General features: G+C 48.5%; 1 protein-coding gene across 2 annotated transcripts in view; it reads right to left on the reverse strand.

The window, feature by feature from the left end:
• The window catches only part of LOC122399428 (COUP transcription factor 2), an 89,163-nt gene that overhangs the window by 53,127 nt on the left and 11,696 nt on the right, over window positions 1-24,340 (reverse strand). For both annotated transcript variants that reach the window (XM_043400107.1, XM_043400106.1), the window contains exon 2: window positions 19,224-19,373. In XM_043400107.1, coding sequence (XP_043256042.1) covers window positions 19,224-19,373 — 150 coding nt within the window. The remainder of the gene's footprint in view (window positions 1-19,223; window positions 19,374-24,340) is intronic.

The following is a 24,340-nucleotide window of genomic DNA, read 5'->3' on the forward strand; positions in this document are numbered from 1 at the left end:
AACGAGCGTGGACAAACGCGAGAAGAAACAACACTGTCGTTCGACGTTTGAAAAAGGAAGGATCGTCCTAGCCAAACGAGTGAAAAACGCGAGAGTCCGGCGAACTTTGCTCGTTTTCCCACCTGAATACCGTTCACTCGTACCGAACACTCGTATACCGCGAAGTCATATATTAACTAAAGTAAACGGACGATGCTTTAAAATTTTCAAAATTTATACACGATAGCGTTTCGCTACTAAATTCCTAAGGTTGGTTCGCTCATGTTCCTTACTGTATCGGGCATTAGGCGCGAAATCTCTGCAAAACCGTTACGCGCTCGCGATGTTCCCGCGTTCCTCGTCGAGCGGAGCGCCACCGTTATTACCGCGCTTGAATTTTTTCGAGAATAGATGGTGCGATTACGAGCGTCGTACAGATCGTATCGCGTTCTTCGAGTTTACTGTTAATCTTCGGTAATAACGCGGACCACGTACCGAAGGGGGGTTTAACTGTATTTCGTGGCGAACTCGCGCCGCTTTCCGATAATCGTTCGGTCCGGCGGTCGAAAGAAACGCGATCGCCGGGTAAAGGTTAAAGCGGAGGCGAAGAGATAAAGAAAGGCAGGGGCAGCAGGAAGAGAATCCGCCGCGTACGAGACTGTCCCTCCGTCCTCTCTTCCACCCAACGTCACACTCCATCTTTCTTTTTCTCCGGGGTCCCGACGAGAAACGGCACCCTGCTGCGCACCGCCTGAATTCCAACCTCCGCCCCGCGGCTAACGAACACCGTCTCCACTATCTTCCCATCCTCCGACCACCTCCTTCGCCAACCTTCGCCGTGCTCCTCGGTTCTGGTGAAAAACCGACAACCACCAGACACCGTTCGCGAATTCTACCGGCCGAGGCCACCACGGTTAGACGCGATCGTTAACGCCGCCAAACTTCTCCAATCGTCTTTTTAGACGATCGGAAACAGGAGCATCGTCGAACGGATTAAGATTCTACGATAAATATTTATAGATGTCTCCTCGCGATTCCAATAGGAATTTCATTCGAATTAACAACAGTTTTTTCGAGACGTTCGTAAATACGAGTTTCAGCGCCGTTACGCGAGACTCTTCTTTTTAAACGCTGGTTGTTTTTTGATGTCAGATGTCTAGGACGTATCGTTGATGAAAAACAAGGTTTGACGCGTGTCGATGCAAAGTATAGGCGACGCGCGTATGCAAGTAGATTCGGTACCGTTACCGGTCGGCCCGAACGCGGATACTCGTTCGCGCGGCTCGCTCGAGCGGAAAAGAATCCGCGACGAATCGAAACGCAGCGTCGCGTCGCCCCGACGTCTGCGCTCGTCCCCCGGTCGTGGCATATGTAGTTGCACCGGCGCATTAACCGTCGCTCGTTCCATCGAGTTTCTCCTCGTTACAAGACTCGAAGGAGTGCCGATGGCCACGGATGCCCGCCGCGACAGATGCGCGATAGGCTCCTAGCTGCTTCGTTCTCGGCGACCTCGCATTTCGCTAGCCATTCGCTCCGCGGAGTTTTCGCCTTGCGAAACGTACTCCGGTTTTCGTTCGAGTCTTGCTTCTGCGCTCGGCGGGTTCAATGCCCGGTCGACCAGAAGGTTGATAACAGGTGTTTAACCTCTTGCCGTACGATTTAATTAAACCACGCTCTTCAAACCAGCGCCATTCGATTCTGTTTAAATTTGTTCGCGAGCGCGATGCTCGACAAACAGCAGACTCGTTTTCCCCGATACCACGCCGATGCGAAAATCTGTTGATTTTAATTAATTCGTTATTACGTCCTCATTTATTCTATGGGATCGTTTAAAGTTTTGCACGATTGAAGTTTGAAGCGGCGAGTATCGGCGACCACCAGTGAACGGGTTAATTCTGGTCGATTCGTTCCGTTGCCGCTTATCGTGGATCCAAGAAATCGAGGGAATATTCTGACGAGAGTTAACGCAAGATTGCGTATTATCTGACCGTTCGATGGTTGTATTTTTTCGTTCTGGCGCGGCGAGCCGATCGTCGCGCCTAAATTCCTCGATTCGCGACAGCAGCCAATAATTATTCGCGGCGGGTCAAAGGTCGAGCGATTGCCGGGAAGAGGCGCGATTGCGCCTCGGCTTTATCGAACGCGCGCATTTTTTGTTCCAAAACCGTAGTACAGAAACGCCAGTGGCTCGATACGCTCGGGACAATTTTGTTCGCGCGGCACGAGATAATCGAGAACGCTGAATCGCCGCCAGCGTCTTGAAAATATTGTTCCGCGCGACCGGAACAAACGTAATAATAATATTCTTACGTTTACGCACGAAACAAGAGAAAATGTATTATCAATAGCGATACCAGTTCCCTGCCAATTAATCCAACCATAATTACTATTTTGTATTTTGTGTCTTGTAAAAATATGATTGTTGGATGTTTTCCGGTAAACAGTACAAATTGGATAGTTTCCAGAATTTGTCTTGTCGAATGGCCAAAATGGCTGAAAAATCGTGCGTCGCGACGCAGAGTACACCCTGTATCGTATCGGTATATTACGTGTCGCTTCTTCTATCGCTAACAACATATACAACTTTTATCGTCGATCTGTGTTATTCGTTTCAACGACCGAGCGAAAGAATCGACGTGTCCACGGAAAAAAACCTGTGCGCAACGTCCAACCGATAAACTTATCGGAACGGCAATAAGACTCGATCCGTACCAAAGTCCGCGACGTAATTTTTTCGCGTTCCTTCGCTCCTGCGACCGAATTTTTCCTAATTTTATTATCGGGCATTAACGCCAACGAATTTCGTAACGACATTGGTCCGTTCTCGACATTATACGTACCAAAGATATCAAATCTTTAATTCGATTATACGATTAAAGTCATGACGATAGATAGTGCCTGTAGACACAACACAGTTTTTACGTAATAGTGCGTTTAATTTTGTTGTGACACGCGCGCTTTCGTCTAATTTGCGTACAAAGAACGTCGCAATAATATCAACGTATCAAAACGTCCATTAATTTCAGCAACTCTTTTATACCGACGTTCGAAACCCGGAACGAACGACGCGTTAAAATTCCGAAGGCGTAGCCGTCCGGTAGTAAAATGCTCTTTAAAACACATTCCTCGTAATTGTTGATTTATTCGATACAGCAGCGGTTCGAGTTTTCGGATTCCGTCGACAGTCACTGGCAGGTTTCGATCGAGCCGCGACATCGACGGAGGGCGTCGATGAATATCGGGTTCGGTTTCCCGCGCGACCATAGAAATCCCAGATTCGAACGAAATTCGAGGCGGTGAAACGAAACGTCTCCGAGTACCGAGATACCCGGGCACGCACGGCCATAGAGAAATTCTTGGACATGGATTGATGGTGCTGACGCGGTCTCGGAGAGACCGACAGAGAGAGCGAGAGTGGGTCAAGAGAGCCGAATAGAGAGGGATAGAGGCGAACGAGACGAGAGGCTATCGCTTTCCTCGTTCGACTCGCTTACGCGTCCGTATTCGAGAAGAATATCCGTCTCCGCGCGACGCACAATGAGCGCCAGGCATCGTTCAAAATAATTATAAACATAGAGAAACGACGATCAATCTTCCGTTCTCCTCTTCGATAATAAACGAATTACGGAGATGACGTCGACTCGGAAATAAAAGAGCGCCGGAGAATATACTGGCCGCTGGCGGGAGCGAAGGAGGGGGGTGAGGAGGGGGTGATCGGTGGAAGGGACGAGGAGAAGACGCGCGAGGAGACGAATGGAACGGAATGACGGGGGAGGGGAGGCCGCGTGAGGGGAGGGCAGGAGCACCCGCGGAGCGCGTGATTTAAAATGCTAATTTTTTTCGTTCGCAGCGACAGCGCGTTGATTAAGACGATCGCGCGGCGCGGCGCGCGGAAAGGAATTTCATTAGCGGCCATGACGTACGGCTTAGAAATTTCACTCGGTGTAACGATACGCGCGCGTGCTGCTGCTGCGTCAAACTTGAACCGTGCAAACGGTCGATCCGCAGGAATCGCGCGTGAACCCCCCGCGGAGGCTAACCCAAGATCCCCCGATAGACCACGGAAATGGAGTCGCGCCACTTGAAAGCGCTTCTTCCTCGAATTCTTCGCGTTCGCGATCGATGGACTAAATTTTTAGCGGCGAGATGTTGAACCCGAATCGAGCCCACAGCAAGTGCAAAACCCTCCTCCTCGCGGTGGACGATGGGCAACAGCTCTGGCTAACGTAGGTCGGTGGACGTGGTCGTTGTTGCAAATCAGATCCGACATTTTAGTACGAACTCTAGAGAAAAGTGCCTTATTCTGTCCGCTACAGTTCCTCTCCTCCATTCATAAATCATAAAGTTATTTTCCGTTGACGTTGATACTAATAATAATAAAAAAAATATTCGCGCGAGCGGCCGGCAACGGTCGTCGTTTTGTTGCACGACTCGCGCCAAATTCATCTCTCGACGAAATCGCCGCGTAGGTTTCTACGTCCTCTCTCGACCCGTCGCCGCGTTCTGACACGTTGACTTTGAAACGGGGCCCCATAAACGTCGTTTCGGAGATGCCGACGAAAAAATACGATCCCGTCGCGGGCCCTGGAACGCGCGTCCGTGAAAGCCAGGTCCGAGGCGCGTTCTAAACGGCGGGGATTAAATCGTTTGGTCGAGTAGGAGTCGATCGCTTCAACGGGAAGGCCAATTTGCGCACTCATCTATCGAGAAAGTGAACAGGAACGTGAGAATGATCGTCGAAAGGAAATTTTAAAAAAACGAATAATCTTTTTCTCTAGTCGAATTCGTGTCATTGTATGAACTGAAGAAATTGTTGGTGACTGGAACGAAGTAGTATTGGGGTTAGAGCAATTTACTGCAAAACGATGCTCGAAACGAGGAGAAACAGCAAACCAGGATCCATGTATTGTAAAAGAACGTACGAAGATCTACAATTCTAAAACGCGCCTATACGTTTGAACCAACTAACACCAACAATGTTTAATCTTGCGAATGCGTGTAGCAGTAAATTAGACTCCTTTGACGGATCCCATACTTCCCTCGGATCTGCCATTCGTTAATTACCGCATACTCGACTACTGGACCGTAGAAATGTATAATTTACTTTGTAACACTTATCGTAACGTTCATAACTTTATGCATACTAATGGGCTATCCTCTTGTACGGAAATAAATAAATGTCGTGCGCCAATCGTAAAGATGAAACGCAAGACGACGTACCCATTATCTCGCATCCTCTAGAAAATTGCTACCACTTCGCGCGGTCCCGATCGTTTATTTTCCGTCCATATTTTCGCGCGAATATGACTTCGTGAAAAGTAGTTCCCCCTTATCTCGGCTTTCAGCAACCGTGTAACTGGAATAACGTCGACCGACAGGTTTCGCGAATAGCGCGACAGCCACGAGCGGAAAGATCGACGAGCGAGCGAAAACAAGATGCCGCGCGAAACGAAAGAAAAAGGAAGAGCTGGAATATCTCGCGAATCCGACTGCCTACAATTTCTCCGACGGTAACGACCTACATGGGCATCGGTACGAGGTCATTGGGTCGTCTGGTAGGTATCCCGCAACGCGGGATCGGCGTTCGTATTCTTTAAGGAAAACGTCTGCTCGCGTCTATCCTCTCCTCGGCCCGTATTCTACGAATTATTGTGTTGTCTACGTGTCACTGGCAATTTAAAACTATCAATTTATCCGAACGTGCTCCGATTTTCTCTTCTTGGCTTCGCGGACGACAGCGACAACTGGTCGTTTGCATCAGCGTCTTCTTCGAGTTTACGTTTGCCCGTTCGAGTCGTGACGTACGTCCAGGTAGGTTTGAATCGTTCGCGTATAACGCGCGTTCTCCTCGCGGTGTGCTCGACCCACATCCCAACGAAACGATTCGCTCTCCGAGCTACGTATTTACCTAACCTGCACGATTTCTCGGTATTCTCCGCGTTAAGTATTCCCGGTTGGGATCTCGCGAAAAAATCGCCCGCGGCATGTCAACTATCTTCTCTTTTTGGGAATACGCCGCCGTTTGATGGTTTTCGTTTCGATGCACGGCGAAATTTACGACCTCGCGGGGACTGCAGTAACCCCGAGATGCTGTAGAATCTCGTAGCACCTTCCGTATCGTTCGAGGTCTATTAGGATTCGCCGGATAATTATTCCAAATAGAGATTACAGAGGCGTGCATCGTTCGGTACTAATTCCCTGCGCGCTCGCTACGGCGATAAATAAACACCTACACGAGACCCCGTGGCGGACCCGCAACGAAATAGCCTAATGATGGGAAGAATGCTTCCCGGCTTCTACCTAACTCCCCTGCTCTCTCGTCTTTTCTCTCTTTCAACTCTTTTGGCGCCCGATTCTCTTCGAGGGGGCTCCGTTCGGAACTCGATCGTCCGTGTTCGCGGAACACGCGTTTTTTTATCGGAACGAATCTTTCTAGAGCCGATCGTTCTCGTAACAGTCGGATGGACGCGTTCCGTGACACGGAAGTCGGTCGTATCAACGGGGAGTAAAAGAAGCAACCGAGATAGGAGCAAGATGGAAAAGAGAGGAGAAAGAGGCGCGTATCGCGTGGCCGTTGCAACACGGAATCATTTTTACGCGGCTAATAAGCGGGTGCTCGTCCCCTCGAGCGGCAGTTCCGGCTCGAAGGTGGCAAGCCAAAGAGTAGGCGGCCGGTGAGAAGTGCCGCGAGTCGATGCTATTAAGATTTCCGTATCGTCGTCCCGTTACAACGACTACGACGCTTCGTGCTCGTTCCCCGCTCCTTTGCTTCTCGCCATTTCGCATCCTTCGACCTGCCCAGCCTCGCCGCGGCTTCGTTTCGACTTTACGAACGAATTTTTGAACGGTGCTACCTTCCTAGCATCTACGACTATTATACTGGTCTGTCGTAACGAGTAATTGCGTATTAAAAATGAACAATCGTCTACAAAGCAAGTCTTTTTCTCGAGTTATCGAATGCTCGGTCAAATCGTGGGTTCCCGGTTCGAAACGGACTTTCAGTTTCGATAAGAGTTTCGTCCATCGGCGATTTCGTTCCCATCCGAACGTGGAACTTCCTCGGGGTCGACGGAGCGGAAAATTCGACGCTCTCGCGTTCCCTTTTAGAAATCTGTGACGTAACGCGCAACGCGATCAAGCGTGAAGAGAAAAAATTTTTAGCAGGACGCGGAATCGCCCAGAGCGATTCCACCTTTTTCCCGCGGAGTCGACCGGTCCGACCAGAAGCACCTTCCGAATCGTTTGTTTGCGGTTTTGGGTTATCGTTTGGATACGAGCAGAAGCTAAAAAAACATACAGAGTGTACTATAAGAAAGCTACTGCAGGAAATTTTCAGGGACTCGAGATCGACGTTCCCTCGCAGAGAGTAGTCGTTGTTCAGATAAAGATACGAGTGATTCCCGATAGTTAAGATAAAGTTCATGCAATAGAGGTTAAGTAGAATTTACTCACAAGGAACATCCGCGAAGTGTCCTCCCCTCCATTTTGATGAAACTTTGCAGGTTTGTAGAGGGGCTAAAAATAAGGGATACGTATCTTTTTAGCTGCGGTAACTCACGTTTTAGGGTTGAAACTACTCTCCAAAGTTTCAGCCTTCCGATATTATCTTCAAAAGTATCGGATATACGAGGTAGTCTTTTAAACAAATCATTGACAATTCATCAAAATCGGCTGAGGGGGGGAGGACACTTCGCGGACGTTCCTTGTCAGCACAGTTAGTAAGCGCAGCATTAGAATCTTTTATATTTTTACGTCCTTAAGATATATATACATATAATTTGTGGTGTAAGACATTGACTACTTATTTATCGAACAAATAAAGACTCGTAAGGCTTCGAATCGGATTCGGAGTAATTCCAAATCGCCAGTCGCGAGAATTCAGTGACGTGACCAAAGCGGTGGTTAAAGGTCATGCGCTTGTAAGAATAGTCGGCGCAATAAATAGTTTTAACTTGCATCGTAAGCGTCGGTGATTAGAGGAAAAAAATTCCCTCGAATCGGTTCCTGTATGTTATTATTTCAAGCTAATAAACGTCTATCGTTTCGCGGGAGGGGGCGTACGCGCCGCGAAATGAGAAGAACGACAGGGGTATAGAACGTGGCCGAAGAAAAGGAACGAAGAGAGGAAGGAAGGAAGGCAGGAAGGAAGGAAGGAAGAGAAGAGTATCGGGTGGAAGAAGAAAGAGATCCGAAATCCACCTGCGGATCGAGACGGGCAGAGAACCAGTCGACGCGGAATAACTGGTATTAATACGTCACGTAATTACCGTGCGAGGGGTATGTGTAGCCTACGTAGGTGTAGGTGTGCGTGGTGGAGTTGCCGTTGCCCCGGCAGGGCAACCGAGCACACGTAAACCCATCGGTCGGGACGAGTCGAGGAGTCAAGTCTAAGAAACTCGCGGAAGATGGCGAGAGAATATGCATCGTGGCAGCCAGTTTCCAAGCGAGCGGAGGTTGCTCCGGGCCATGCTTCTGTTCCGAGCCATTATGATAATTTCGCCGGAAAGAAGGTTACCGACTTGGGCCGTCGGCGATTACCCTCGCCATGCTCGCCTTCCAGCGAGGATCGGTGCTCGCGACCACGAACCAGAATGGACTCGGCAGCTCGCCATTATCCTTGCCGCCCGTTCCTTCGACGCTATCGGGCGCTGCCTACCTGCCCAACACCCTCCGACGCTTCCTCGTTTCTCCGATTCGATTACGAGTCCACCTTGGATAGCTTCCTCGAGTGGACCCTGTTTCTATCAAAAATCTATGACTCGAGCGCACGATGCGGTATCAGGCCCGCGGATCTCGGCCCGGTGCCCGTTACTCGTGCAAGCGCAAATTAGAAGATACAAAGTCGGTCGGGTCGGCGCGATCGGAGAAGCGGCGTCCAAGATAGAGAAAAGAACGAAAGACCGGGGTATTCGAAAGGGAAAGGATCGGGCGGTGCAGCGAGGGGTTACGCGCATCCAGGAGACCGGAGAGAGATAGATAAGGAGGCGAGAAGAGTGTAAAGGTAAAAAGGTGGAGAGGAGAAGAGAGCCGAGAGGGCAGCGCGCGCGGCCAGTGGGCCCGCCTAAGATTCCCACGGTGTCTGCTCGCGGCGAGGCCCCGCTCGCATGCTACTCCACGGTACCGGGCTCTCGCGTTATGCGAGCGACGTTAAGCTTGAGGAAGGTACGACCAACCGGAGGAAGACGAAACGGTACGGTACGAGAACGAGATCGAAAGGAGAGTCGATGAGTCGGGCGTGTCTCGCGAGAGAGGAGGAGGCCGGAGGGAGGTACCGCGGCAAGAATCGCGTACGGGCCGCGTTATTAATATCCGTTTTCTTTCGTTCACCTCCGCTCTCTTAGGGTCGATTCGCAAACGTGCACGGACTACGGGCCCCGAGCCCGGTAGTTATCGTGCTTTACGGTCAGCCGCGAGTGCAACGCGCCGCGCCGTGTTTGGCCTCGCGTGTAAGAAAAACGCGTCGAACGTGGGAGTCCGACGCCCCGAACCCCTCCGCGAAAACTCTTTCCTCGAATCGGGTCGATCGGTATCCTCTCGAAAAACGCCACCGGTGACCTCGAAACACCGTGCCCCGACGAAACTAATTTCTCAAGACGCCATTCAGTCCGGTCCAACCCTCCGATTACGCGTAATCGCGTGAATCGTCCACGACGATTGCGTGGGAGCCTCCCGGCGTAGGAATTTCTCCCAGCGATGTCCTTCCTCCGTTCCGGTTCGCGGCCGAGAGAACGCTCTTTTGACCTACTGTCTTTCAAACCGTTCTTCTCCCCTCGTCCCACGCTCGACGCGACTACTTTCGGACCGTGATTCACTCGGACGTCCAATTCTCCTTCCTTCGCCCCCTTCCCGATCCTCCACGAGTCCTCGACGCCTTCGACTTTCGACCAGGACGAACGCCTCTCGTCCAAACCACTTTCCTGGCCCCAACCTCGACCAATTCGATCTTTTCCGATTTCGATGAAACACGTTTCAACCCCTTGAGCTCCAGCCACCCGGATATTTATTTAGTTCGAGGAGCATCGAGCTCTTCGCGGATGCGGTAATCGTTTGAACGCGTCCACGAGAGTTCGTGGTGGAAAATAAATTTGTTCGCAGGCTTCGAGCTCGCGTTCCACGCGTTTAAAACGTTTTCCTTCGCGTCGGTCAGAACGTACGAACCAATGAACGCGCGAGAATGAACGGGTTAGTCGCGTATCTGCCCACGTCTATCAGAGACTGGTTCGCGACGCAAGGCAGGTGAGTTTTACGAGTTAACGGCTGTTGATATTTGCATCGCGCTCTTTTCTCCGACTGGAATTGCCTTCCCCTTCCTTCCGTTATTCCGTCCTTTTCTAGATTCCCCATCAACGAAACTGCTCGATTATTTGGTTGAATTTTATCTCGGAATATCATCGTCGAAAGTACCATTCGGTCGTTAATTTTTAAGAGGCAAATAGAAGCGAATTCTTTTGTCTTCGAATATGTGACATGCGATAACGACATTAGGAAGAATTACGAAAGCGTTCGACATTTTCTATTTGGATACGCCCCGTCCTTGGCACTGTACAACTTGACACACATCACGAATTAAGTTTTTAAGCAGTTAAAAATATTCCTGAACGTGTACTCTCTATCGATTACGAGAAACTGCTAATGTTCTTCGTTTGGTATTTCACTTGGACGGCATCTCGAAAAAGCAAGCAATTTCGACGCGTTAACCGTAGCATATTCCCTTAATTGGATCGCAAGAGCCATAGATTGACAAAGATCTAGACCGACGTGGAACACGGATACCTTCCTGAACGGTCTAAGTGGAATATAACATTTAATTAATTGCAACAGAAGCATGCGCTATAACGTGCTAGGTACAACATGATCTTAACGCGATATCGGCATTCACAGTTGGTGCGAAAGTAATCTTCGAAATTTATGGGGAATTTTTTACCTCTTGGACGACCAACGAGATATTTTTTCCACTTAATGAGATTTGCAACGAGCCATTTACTAGAACGAATCGTACTACGAGCACACACACACGGTTCGTAAATAAATAATTAGAGGCTTGTTCGAACATCAGTAAAATATGCTAAATTCTCAACGCTACGTATCACGGCTCGTAACAACTAAACCTGGGGGGCCAACGTATAAAAAACCATAGTTACTTTTAAGTTCGAGGTCGTGCTCGATGAAGAACTCGAGAGACGCGAGAAGAAAGTAGGGGACTGTTCGAAGATACACGACGATCCTCGACGTAGGAAGTAGCGTAGAGCCAGGCACGAGAAGAGAGCGCGCGTGACCGCGCATCGATGTTTCTCCTATAATCGGCAAAGGACATAGACAGAGAGACGAGCGCGAGCAGCAGAGAACGAACGTGTCAGTGGGTGTGCGCAAACCCGACCAACGTGGCGCTGACCGCCTTTTCCGAGTGAACTTTCACATTCTGATCGCGCGAGAGCTCCAACAGCCTCGAAGGTCGCCTCTGCTAGCTCCCAGTCGAATGTCAGCGCATTTAGTATACACGTACGTTCCCCCTATGCACGCTGTTAAGGCCTACCCACCAGAAACAGTCCCTGTCATTCTCCATCGACGGATTTCTCTCCACCGATTTAGTCTTTTTTACGAATCAAATTTACTCGACTCTGCTCGTAGACTACCCATGGATGTTGGAGGACGGTCAGCGTCGAAGGGATGCTCGAGGAGCATACGTTGGTGGTTCTTCGGCGAAGAAACGAGCATTACCGCGAATAAAACTCGTCGACAGGAAGGCAGGGGGACGAGCACGAAACGCGAGCCGAAAGGAAAGTTTACCTAGATGTCGAGCAGGGGGAACGAACAAAGGGTAATACGGGCAACGGTGGACCTTGCACCGTTCTGAATATGCATAACGAGCCCGAGTTCCGATCGCAATCCCCCACGAACGGTGTCAGGTACTCTTGACCCGGCGACAGTTTTGTCATGGTAATGCACCTACTTTGTATTTTAATGGTCGGGAAGAGATTATGCGAGTAAACACGACCGAGCGTAGGTACGCCTCGCGTTAACGATTTCGTTCGTGACGGTCGCAGAGCCTCTGCGAACCGACTCCTTTTTTTCCATCGCTCTCAGAGTCGAACACGAATCCACGGCATACGAGAGGTCGACGTTGCTCCTGACTAGCGAAGTAATTTGATAACGGGATGAGGTAGTATGGAGAAAATAAGGCATGTGTCGGACGTATTACTTTTATTTCCTGACGGCAATACAAAATACAAAATGTCTAGTGGATTCCTCGAAACGCATAGGAGAACTTTACGAGGACGTAAATCCGACTTGGAACGTTGTTGCGGTGATTCTTCTGTATCGGTCCGGCAACATAAAATCCATTTCTCATTCCTGCTCGCTAAATGCTTTAGCGATGGTTCGATTTTATTGCACGCGAGGAAATATGCATACGATCGTAGACATTTCGTTCCGTGAGCTGTTTCTAGCATCCCCTGAACCGATAAATTGCGTTCATCTGCCACTGACGTTAACTTACGAATTTTATCTTCGTTAAAAATCGACAGTCGACCGAAGACGAGGAAGCAAGAGATACCTCCGTGTTGCTATTAATCGTAATCAACGCCGTCTTGGAATACCATCAAAGTTGTCCACGTTTATACGGAGTTGTTTTTGCTCGGATTTGTTGTCTCGAGCGATCGTGTTCGATTTGTTGGTATTCGTGCGTAACGGAACGATGGTCGTCGTAGTTGTTCCCGATCGTGCTGCAACTTCCTTGGAAATCTCGAGGTCGCTCTCGTTTTCTCCATTTTCCTCGTTGAGCGTCGCAACGACGGAGTCGTGTGCAAAATTACGGTAAACGCCACGAGCGATCGATTAGGGCGACGTCACCGGATGTCTTCGACTGTCAGATGATTTTGTTGGTTCCATCTTGCATCTCAGCATTGCTGTTTCGTTAATAACTCCACAACTCGATTGAATCAGTGCTTGTCGTCTTGAGAAATCCTTAAGAAAAATACTTTACCCCTTTGGAATTTACACTCGTGTATTTCCACTTTATTTATAAGAAAATAAGAGAAACAAGGGCAACGATGCCATCTAGCGATCGCCTCTACATATCATTTGGAATAACAGATAGTGGGGGAAACAAACCTATGACTCATTACACGGTTCGTTAAGTCGACCAGTCGATCTCTATTACAATTCTGTGTTCAGGCAAAACGTTAGGAAATGCATGTATCTAGTTCAGTGTTAATACTAATTCTCAACAGAATCCTCCGTCGACGTTTCCTTCATTGTTTTCGAACCGTGTTACTAATAATAAGTATTATTTTGCACGATGAGTGATATTGATTGATCCAGCATCGAACTAAAAAACACATTAATACGAACACTTGTCAGCGAGTTCGTAAGCTTGTTGCGTCAGTTTAGACAGCAAAAAATCGCGTTGCGATTATCTGCGCAAACTTATATCGACCCGTAGTAATGGGACCAATTCAATTAAATACTCATTAATACATGTTGCAATCCCAAGCATTAGAAGTGGTAATCGGTATTACAAAGACGTGCTCGATTCGATTAAACGCGTCGAGTGCCATATACCGTAGGAATTCATTTCTAAGATATCAAATTACTTTTCTTTTCGAATTATTTTCCCGTAAGTTATACCCAAGCTTCTGTTTCTTTCGTGAATGCGATCAAAGGGGTACGAAAGTCGACGTAATCGATAGGTGTCGCATGCCACGATAAGTCTCAAATGGTTTATAGACATTCCACGGAACGGTTTGTTGCACGAATACTAATTGCAAAGGTAAATGTGTACGCGGTATAAAAACACGCCTCGGTCTCATTACTTATCGTCGACCCTATGCTGCATTTCTTCATGAATTTCGCAATGTCGTAAATCTCGTTACGCGCTGTCGCGACGATACACAAATCGATTGTCTTGTTCAAATTAATAAGATAAGACTGGCTGAAACGATCGGATTGAATTGTGACACCGCGTTGGTTAACGCTAAAATATAATACCTATCGACGAAGATAATATACAAGCATCTAGCGTGGAACGTCTGTGCGCATTTGAATGCATTGCTTACCGCCGTGACGCGTGTCTGAATTTCTTTCACTGCGTTTGTTTACTACGTTTTAATCCTCCGTGTCTTGAATTAATCAAATCGCGTATTGTAAGTTGGTAAAAAAATGACACTGGTTAAAAATTGATCCACGTTTCCATTCGTAAGTCATCTGTCGCGTCTCTCGTAGAAGTCCCACTTTATCAGCCGATAGCGACGATGCAGTTTTCTAGGCGCGAAGGCTCTCGTGGCCCTCGAGTGTTTAATTTTGGGTCGCAACGGTACGCAAGCCCGCGTTTCGTCACCTCGCTGCAACCAACGCGATCGAGATCGAGATCGAGCCAATGCACCAGTGGGCCAAACCGCGATTATAGAAAAAATCCTACTCGTGGATGTTCGTTTCGACCTTTGGCCCAGCGAGTAGCTCGGTTCGAGTGGCCATTTCACGTTTCAACACGAGGAACGACGTTTGCTCGCGGAAAGCCGCGCGTCGATGTTCGTATTTGTCAAACCGCGTTCGGTAGCTCTCCGTTTCGTTCTCGTTCTCGGTTTCGGTTTCGGTTTCGGTTTCGGATTCGGATTCGGATTCGGATTCGGATTCCCCGGGGACGAACCTTTATCCGGCGTTATCGGTTCTCTGGAAGCTGACGCAGGGCGGAGAAGAGGCCTGGCCGTGCGCGGAGAATCAAGAATCGACCGCCAGCCGGATTACTAATCATTTCCCGGGTCCGAGAAACCTCGCTAATTGATTAAAGTCACGATCCTGACCCTGCCGTAATATCGGCAATCTCTTCTTGGCGCACGCTGGGGAGAAAGGTAGGCATCGGGGACAGAGAAAAACGTACAGGACGGAGAGAAAGAGCGGAGAGCACAGGATGAAAAAGAAAAGGCAAGAACCACCAGAGTAGACGGTGCTCTCTCTGTCTCGTTCCTCGTATGTTGGCCTCGCGTAATTTTTACCCATCTCGCTCCGTCTCGGTTCCACCCGTCCCATTTTATATTCTCAGCCTTTCCTTCGTCTCATCGTTTTGGTTTGGTTCGGTTGCCCCGAACCGTTCGTTCGAGCAGCCCGACTATCCGCCTTCGTCGTCCTCCCATTGTTGCATCGTTCCAGCCCGGCAAGGGAAACAATGTCTAATTTCAGTTAATGCGGCCATAATGGCCATCGTCGTTGCATCGGCGTGCCGCATGCTTCGACGCCGAGAGATAAGTGAAATCCACCACGGCCCCACCGATTCCTCCTCACGGACGAATTCGTCCGTCGATCCCCCGAGTACGTATCCACGATGATCTGCATCGTGAGTTTCCTAGTGGAACCCGGTAACGTTCCTGTGCCCGCGCAATTAACACATTCTCAGCCGCTGACGCAATTTTACGTAATTTTCAGATCTATAACCGGCCGCCACTGACGTAACATCACGTCATTTTGTACGTGCAGGGAGAGACGGACGATTTTATTATTCATATTTATGCGTACACGTGGCTGTCTAGCGACGATATACCGATTTCTGGGTCAGCTTAATATTAGCTTTTGTAATAAGTTCGCGGTTTCCTCATTATTCCCGTGTATCTTGTCCAAGGAATATCTTGAAACCGTTTAAACAATAACTCTGTTAAGCGGTTCTTGGGGGCCAGAATTGCAAAGCGAAACGACGAATCGAAGGAAATCGGGCGCAAGGTTTACCCGCGGCGATTCGCCGGCTGGCAGGCTGGTCAAGAGTTTCTCGCGGTAACGCGATATCGCGGCATGCGAAGTCGCGGTCGTTTTCGAAGCTACCGAGACGAGGAGGAAGGGAGCGGGATAGCTCCGCGAAACGTACCGTCGTCGTCGGCCAGTCGCAATTAAGGGTTAATTAAATTGAGCGGCTTCCTAGATTTCTGTAATCATCGCGGACAGTATCTGCGGGGTAATCTTGAGCGCATCCTGTCTGCCTCGGGGGCCCCACGGAAGGAAGGGGCCCCGAGGTAAGGTCATGCACCCCGCTGACCTCGGACCACCGACTCGCCTCCTCGTTCCCCCGCGGGGCCCCTTTCCCCCTTTCCCCCTTTCTTCCCCTCCTGCCCTCTTCTAGGCCCCTACCAGCCGCGCCACCTCGGTCTCCCCCCACCCCATTGCTCCGCTCCAGCCCATACCTCACCGCTCGACCCTCCGCCGAGCGTCCTTCTTGCCTTTAACGTTCCTACTCCTTGCTCCTTCCTCCTTTACCTCCGCTCTTTCCTTCTTCGTTCGCCTTTCTTCCTGATCTTCGTCTTCGTCTTCGTCCTCGTCTTCGATCTCGTCTCGGTTCTCATCCGCGTCACCTTCGTCCTCCCCCGTTTGCCGCCGATACCCTCCACGCTATTCTCCCGGCGTTGCTGCCGTCAACCCCTCTCGCGGATGCGCTTTCTTCTTCACGTTCGACCTTCCACGCTCCCCACCCTCTCGCCGTTCCTTATCCCTCTTTCGATTTTCTCCTCCCGGAGCCCTCGCGCGACCGCCGCCGCTTCCTCTCGTTTAACCTCTTCCTCTCCGTCACGCTGCATTTTCCCGAGGACTCGCGGGGCACCGAGCGGTCGTTGCGTGCCCCGCGACGACCAACGTTCGAATTATTATCAAAACTCGAGGCATCATCCCGGATAATGAGCGGACGTCGCCGCGACAGGGCAGAACACTCGAGGCGTACTTCGCGTGGGAAAAACGCGACCAAGAGCTCCTACCGGGGGCCCACTACGCCGAGAAACGACGCTCGCCCACGACGCCACTGAGAATGAATCCCAAACTATTGCAAATTTCTGCGAGGTCTGATGGTTTTCTCGATCTAAGGGTGGTAACGAGGATGTTACAAAAGTGTCCCGTGGCCGCGAGGTTTTCAGCCTGCGCTCCCTGACCGCTCGTGTCGATGACCGTCTCGCTTACGTACGCCTCAAACAAGGTCAGATGGTATCTGGCAGCGAGAGAGAGAGAAATCGGGATCGCGCGAACGCAGGACGGTCAAGAACGCGAAAGAAAACGTGAGAAAATTGTCCAACTTCCGCGGAAGCGAGCGTCGCGACGTCGCGCTAGCAACGGGGGGGCCCGCGAGGGGCCGAAACGGGGCCCTACGCACCGGGGAGGGACGAGCGAGCAGCGAAACCTCGGACGGAAATAAATACACCTGGGCTGTCCGCGTCTGTGACCAGCTCGTGCGTGCTCTAACAAGGTCAGATGTTATCGCGCCGCGAACAGCCAAGTTCAACGGGAGAAAAAGGAAGAATCTCGGAAGGGGAGAGGCGTGGGAACCTTTCCGGGGTTTTCGTGAGCCGACGCGGTTCGCCTCGAACCGCGCACGCGCCTCCGTTTGCGCGCGTAAATTAACACCTCGTCGACGGGACCGTCTTCACGGCCAACGTACGAAGAAAAAGTATCGTCGCTACGTGGCACGTGACAAAACACGCTCTAACCCTTTCGTCGACGCGATGTGATCACAAAGAATCGATACTCGACCATTGTTTCAGTTTTGACAGGTTTAGCTCGTTTGGTTAGTATAATAACAAGCGTGCGTAGATGGGTACAAAAAATTTGTAGATCAATCTGTAACTAGCATGCTTAAAAGAGTGTGTGAAGTTTGAAGCGAAGTCAAATTACTGAGATTGTTTGTTGCGATACGTAATGTGGTAAGAAGTCCATTGTTAACATAATTGGTTCCATGTGTACGGACGAGAGAAAACGGAGCGTCGAGGTAAATGTCTTACAGAAACGTTGAAAAGTAACGTCGTATGAACGGGTGGTCAATTTTGATTGTAATTTCGAAATGAAATTTGCCATTTCCGAGATGGGCAAAATATTTCACAAAAAGTATTAAACGTAAACGCACAGACGAGATACACGCGTAGACCTTACATCCAATGTATTTTTTTTAGAGCACCATTACCAACAGGTTACACAAAAGAACACAAGAGGAAATAAGACAGAAAATGAAATTACAGAAACATTCCTGGCCACACATTATATTTACGGTAAAGAATTTTTTTCTCAAAAGTGCCCAGGATTTCGAGGATACGTTTATTCACCAAAAATGATTTTAATTAACTCCTGCAATCGAAAATAATTTTTCCAGAACGATTTGAAAATTTTTTTTTTCGCCGAAAAATTTAGGCACTAAACCCTGTCGATTTTTCTTAAAAACTCGTTTTTTATTTTTATTAATTTTGTTTGACTTCCTATAGAAAAGTTGTCTAATACTTTTTTGTAGGTACCTATGAGCTTTATTTCAGAAAAAAGTTTCATTGAAATATATTCACTATTGTAAAAATTATGGTCGTTTGAAAATTGCGCTTTTTAATTCCTTCCATAGTCAACGCACAAGGTATAAGGTATGAGGTCTACTCGTATAGTTCGTCGTAAAGCCACTGAATCACTTTACACGTCTAATATTTTACTACGCAGTTGAAGTATCGAGTTTTCCTAAACCGATCGTCGAAATAATCGATAATCGAAATGAATGCGTTTCCCTATAAACGCTTGAACGGTTATCTGTTCGTTGGAATAAAATTTTGCCCATCTCGGTCGGTGATCCGACAGTCGTCGGACGTATCGAGCGTAGAAGAAGAGTATCGGTGGTATCGGCGCTCTGGCTGTAAAAAGACCTCGAGGAGCTCGAGCGCGACCGAAACGAGAACGCGTCCAGATATAAATACGCGCACTTGTCCCGCGTTAGCGCTACGAGTTCCAAGGATGCTCGCGCATTCGCGCGCGACGCGTTGCGAATCCGTTGCAAATAAATAGAAGCGTTTCCGCCTCGCTCAACTCTGACCTTACGAACCTCGCCGCGCGATTCGCAGCCGTTGCTCTATTTTAACGCGTTCGCTGCCGAGCCTTCGATACGACTCCCTTCCCTTTGTCGCGTGTTCTTCAGTTTCCAGTACAAAATGCAGAACAGAAACGTACGAGCACGATATAAGAAAAACGGTATACGAAATTCCGCCGTAGGATATGCTAACCGGGCAACGAACGTGTTAAATTGGATGCATATTAGGCGCAGGGTGACGCAGTTACAGCCAATTAAAAATACACGTTTCAGCGAAAAGTGACGTATTATGAAACGAAATGCGTTACCTTTGCGTCACCCTGTTCTCGATGTGCGTTTATCTTTAAAATAGACTATCGGAAACGCGTCGATTCGATCGGAACTCGTTCGATCGACACCCAGCTCCGATCCAATCGATGCGATACAAGCGAAACGATTCGGTACATACCTTCCCGTCGCATGCCCATCTTCAGGCACTTTTTCAACCGACAATACTGGCACTGATTCCTATGGTGTTGGTCGATGGGACAATTCCTATTCCCCCGACAAGAGTACGTTAGATTCCTCCTGACGCTTCTCTTGAAGAAGCTTTTGCATCCTAAAACGAGACAAAAGGTTCCAATTAGAAACGTTTCTTCCCCTTTGGAGTTGGATAAAAGTCCGTTTAAGGGGTTTGGATACACGAGTCTGTACTTCGAATGGGCTTTACTATCGGCAGACCCGACTGGACAATGGTTTTCAACTTCTCTCGAGCATGTCACAGTTTTCCCCCCGAAAATTGCTCGACCACTGGTGCAATTATCTTGGTGGTGGTAGGTTGCAACGAATGTTCCAGCGACGAAGAATCGGAGCAACGATCGAAGAGGGAGGCAGGGGGGAGGAGAGCAAGGAAATAAGGATAAGCGATTACGCAAACTCTGTGACACGGACGACGAGAACGGATCCGTTGGGCGCAGCTGGAGGCCAATCCGGTCAGCGGGATCGATTCTTGCGCGTTAACCGCGCTATTCGCGTCAACGTTCGAACACTCGAACGATCGCCAATACTCCGATACCGTCCAAAGTCAGGCAAAGTCCTTATCTAGAAATTTCGACGAACGTGAGATAAAACACTTCTGGTTCATTGTTCGTCGAACGCTGCCATTGGAAAAGTGTGACGACGGTACGAACGGCGTTGACATTATTTATGAACACAAATAGAAGTAGCAGCGGCTAATCAGATTAGGCGAGCTAAACAGATTGTGGCTGGTCTAGTGCGCACGTACTTAACCTCTCAGCTATGGAGCCTGGTTTTACAAGTTTCTGCCCTGAGAAGTTGACAGAAGCCACCTTCTTTTTGGTTGCACTATGATTGTTTAATCAAACCGCTACGTCGAGTAGAACGTTTCTTTTCGTAACTTTACTTCGAGCACGGAAGATTTCCTGACTTCGTTGCACCTAAACGCAATCAATTTTGCAATAATCTGGGATAAACGAACCAGGAGAAGTTTCTGTTTAGCAGGATTCTTTTGCAACTGGTTACAAATTATAATCCCGCGAGGAATACGTGGCTGCTCGCAACCAGTCGCCCATAAATCTGATCATCCGATGCCTTTTAACGATCGCAACCATAATCCCGTGGTACGTTTCATAGCGATTAGTACCTTAGAAGGGAAGGTGGATGCCTGACCCTACTCTTTACAAAGTACTCGATCGTCGAATAACGTGGTCACGTTTCCCGAGTTAATTAACATAAATGTACCCGGAATGAAAAGTCTGGAACTTAGATCCTATAGATCTCTCGAGACTAAAAATTTCTCTACGGTACGAGATATTAAATTTCAAAAGACCATCGGCGATTTTTAGCCCTGTGGTGAACCTTTGCCTAGAAGTGACTCTGTACACTGTAGACCTTGTCGCAGATTGGCTCGATGGCGGTCAGAAACGCATCAAGGAGCCACGGTTCGATCGAAATGGAGGCGAGCGGTCCGATCACCTTTTAACCTCTTTACCGTGTACACGATGGTCCTATCTACATATCTGTCACGCGTGTGTCGCGTGCTACGCCGACGCGGACTAACCCAGGCCATTGCGCGTTCACCGCTCATTAAATCGAATCGCGTTAAGCCGTGTCATCGGTCCCTATCGACGTTGGTCCGTCTTTGCCGCGAACGATCGAGTCACCGTGCTCGTTCGCGCGTCGACAGCGTTTTGTCGTTGCGGTTTATCCCCGATCGCCAACTCGCCGACTGCATTTTTCCGACCATTCCATCAATTAACTTCCATGACTCGTGTCAGCCTATTCTTATCTTTTTTAAAAAATTAAAATTAGCAACGCCGAAGCACGTTCTCTTTTAAATTGTAGAACGTTCGCTCGATTCAATTATCGCTAAAATTATTAGTTACAGGGTTATGAAAGTGGTTCCGGTTATGCGCCTCGCCCTGCATGACTCACGCCAGATTAGACAAAAATTATTACATCGGATTCGCTTTCTTTTACATCGCGTGCAACGGACTAAACCAGACGGTAAACTACGCATATTAGATAAAATTTCAGACTCGTTGTTTGAATTAGATTAGATTCCTCCGCGTTGTAGGAAAATCTATACTCAATAACTTGACTTCGTAAATAATATGTAGATTTGATAATTTTGTGACCAAAGGCAGCGTTAGAACCTACCTCCGTAACTTTCGATTCCGGTATCTCGTATCTAAGGGAGACAGAAATTAGAGTCAAGGGGAATGTGGTCAACGAGCAAGTAGAATGTGGACAGTGTCGAGTAATATTTCCTCGGTGGCAGGCCTCGCGAAGGCTGACTGAAACGTCTGACCCAATACGAGTCGCGATTCCCTTCGAGACTGATCTTTCTTTCTCCGATCCGTAGCGCGCGGTTATCCTCGACGTCTCGCGTTACCCTGTCTCGAGCACTCTTCCTCCCGTTCATCTTTCGTCGGGTTATCGCGGTACCCTTGAGAGATAGCCTCTTCGAAGAAAGTATTCCGATTCCATAGGAGGACAGGAATCGAATCGTGCGAGAATGCATCCGGAATCGAGAGATCTCGGTCGACGGGTCGACGCGAGTACTTGGAAGCAATTAAAAGGCAATTCATATCGTGACAACAAAGCGTCCTCTGTGTGGAAACGTTCAATCCAGATATAGAGAATATGCTCTCGGCGATTCTCATCGACGATCCCGAACTCCCGGCGATTTTGCTTTGACTTCTGTGCCAGAGCCACAGAAACCCGCCTGCTACGTTTTATTCCCGTCGAAACAATACGCCTAAACTCGTTTGCCAAATGGATTCACTCCGCAAAAGAAAGGGTAAAGAAATTGACAGGCTACCATAGATTAACGTAAGATCGATAAGTATTTCCTTTGTACGCGCGCGTTTTTGATATCGTCGAGATAATACGTGGTGAGTTATTTCGGATATAAATTTTAAGGACACTGGCGCTGGAATTTGCGTTATTGTTCTAAATTATGGGAACGTATTGGCCAACTTTTGCTTTCTACACCCACCAGTCGCCCAACGTTAACCGCCCCCATCGATCTATCTGTTGTTCCGTGGGTGGACCCAATGGTTTCTGCTGGGATTAACGACCACGTTTCTATTAACAGGAAAAGGATCTATCGGTGATCACGTTTATGAAATAAAGAAGAACAACGCGCGAAATTGTACCCTTTTCGAAAAGTGGTTAAAAAATAAAGTGCAGCGGTTATGCAACAGTAACTAATTGAGCAATAGAAATGTTAATAGGAATAAATGAAAACGCTGAGCAGAGAATTAAAATAAGAATCAATCAAGAAAAATGACAACGCATAATAATAAAAGATGAAAATATCGTTTCGCTTTGACGTGGTAAGAGATAAGCCATATAATTTATCATTATGGCCAACAACCTGAACCGTATTACATAATGTAATGCAACACGAATAATAGAAACATTAATAATAAAAATTATAAAGTACAAATAAATTTCGAGAGTAAATAATAAAAGAGCAAATAAAGAAAAAGCATGAGAAATATAATTAGTTTGACAGAACAACGTGCGGATATACGCGAATGCTCAGGTACCGTAACAGAAAGAGTTAATAAATGTATTAATTAATAGTTACGTCAGTCTTTCTTTATAATTTTGGCCACTTTATCGCAAATTTCGAAAGGAAAGATCTATTTCTCTCTTCGTTTCAGACCGAGAATGTACACAAAACTAAGCTTGCTCGTATTGATCCTATTAATAGACTCTGCAATTTAGCAAATAGCCTTAGTCGTAACATGAACTTTCCCTCAGGTTCAACGAGTTCGTTTAGAAACTGTATTAACGCGTTCGCTGCCACGCCAGTTTTAGAAGCGCCCTCGACGTTCTCTCAAAGCGTAGTATCGACGATAGAAATGCTCGACACTTGAAAGCTTGTTTTATAAAATTTATGACAACGAAGATTCGTGGATTGGTACTGGATTTATCGTTGTCGAGGTCTGGGAAATTCGAGCGGAAAGGCTAGGGGGCATCGAGGGTTCAAAAAATGATGTTCGACGAAATCACGAGAGACACGCACGGGTAACGAGCTCGCGCGGCCATCGCACCGCGTTTCAGGTTGACCGTCGTCGTCGTCGTCGACGCTCGCGTCGTCGTGATAGCCCGCGATCGCTGTCGTCGTCGATGTTACAAAACAGACTGTGGGGTCGCCATAACTACAAATTGCATCGTTACACGCAAATTACGCGATTATAGTACGCGGAGTCAACCGCCAAGAGACACTGCATACGTGCGCCGCGGCTGGCGCGAGAGAAAACAGAGAAATGGGCTCGGGGAAAAGGGAGAACCGTAGGAGACTCGGTGAAAGATGAACAGAGAGAGCCGGGACAACTACTGTTTATACTTTCAGATTGCAGCTTGCACGGCCCTCGAGAGCTGAAATTGCTCGCGTCATTGAATTTTCATTGCTCTGGCTCGTTCGCGGCCATTCCATTCCGAGTAGTAACGCGGAACACCGTTCCTCCGTACGCTTCCGAAGTATCCCGCGAACGAGCTTAGAAATCGTCGGCGCATCCACGGCCATCACCGCCAATAACATTTATTCCCGATCTACCCCGATTCGCTCGTACACGGTAAATCGTTGTAGCTGATTCGATCCACCGATCCTCCTAAGGTCCTTGCAACGGCGCTCTTTCTCGAACTTTTCACCACGGAGTTTTACTGTTCGGGAATAGAAACTCCTTCGCGCGATGCAGAAAGTTGCCCCGTTACTCCCGAGGTCAATTTCTTTCGATGCTGCGTCCTACTCTCGAAAATTCTTGAGAGAAAATCTCTGCAAGGTGGCAAGGTCTATCAGAGTGATGTAAAGGGCGAAGTAGGACGCGAACAGGAGCAGGTTGAACGTAAGAAAGGAAGCGGGTGGATAGCAAAGAGCGCGGCGGGAAGATTCGGTCAGTAACGTTTCGAGTCGGCCGCGTAAAATTAACGACATTGTTATAATTAATTAGCCGTCCAACGGCGTGTTGTTCGGGCAGAGCTGTGCGTAGATAGCGGCGGGCTTCGTTAGCGAGATAATTGGTCACAGAGGATGCGTTCGGGATGCGTCGC

The sequence above is a fragment of the Colletes gigas genome, unplaced genomic scaffold, assembly GCF_013123115.1.
Source record: "Colletes gigas isolate AHSC1104 unplaced genomic scaffold, ASM1312311v1 Colletes_gigas_Sc00013, whole genome shotgun sequence".
Lineage (NCBI taxonomy): Eukaryota > Metazoa > Arthropoda > Insecta > Hymenoptera > Colletidae > Colletes > Colletes gigas.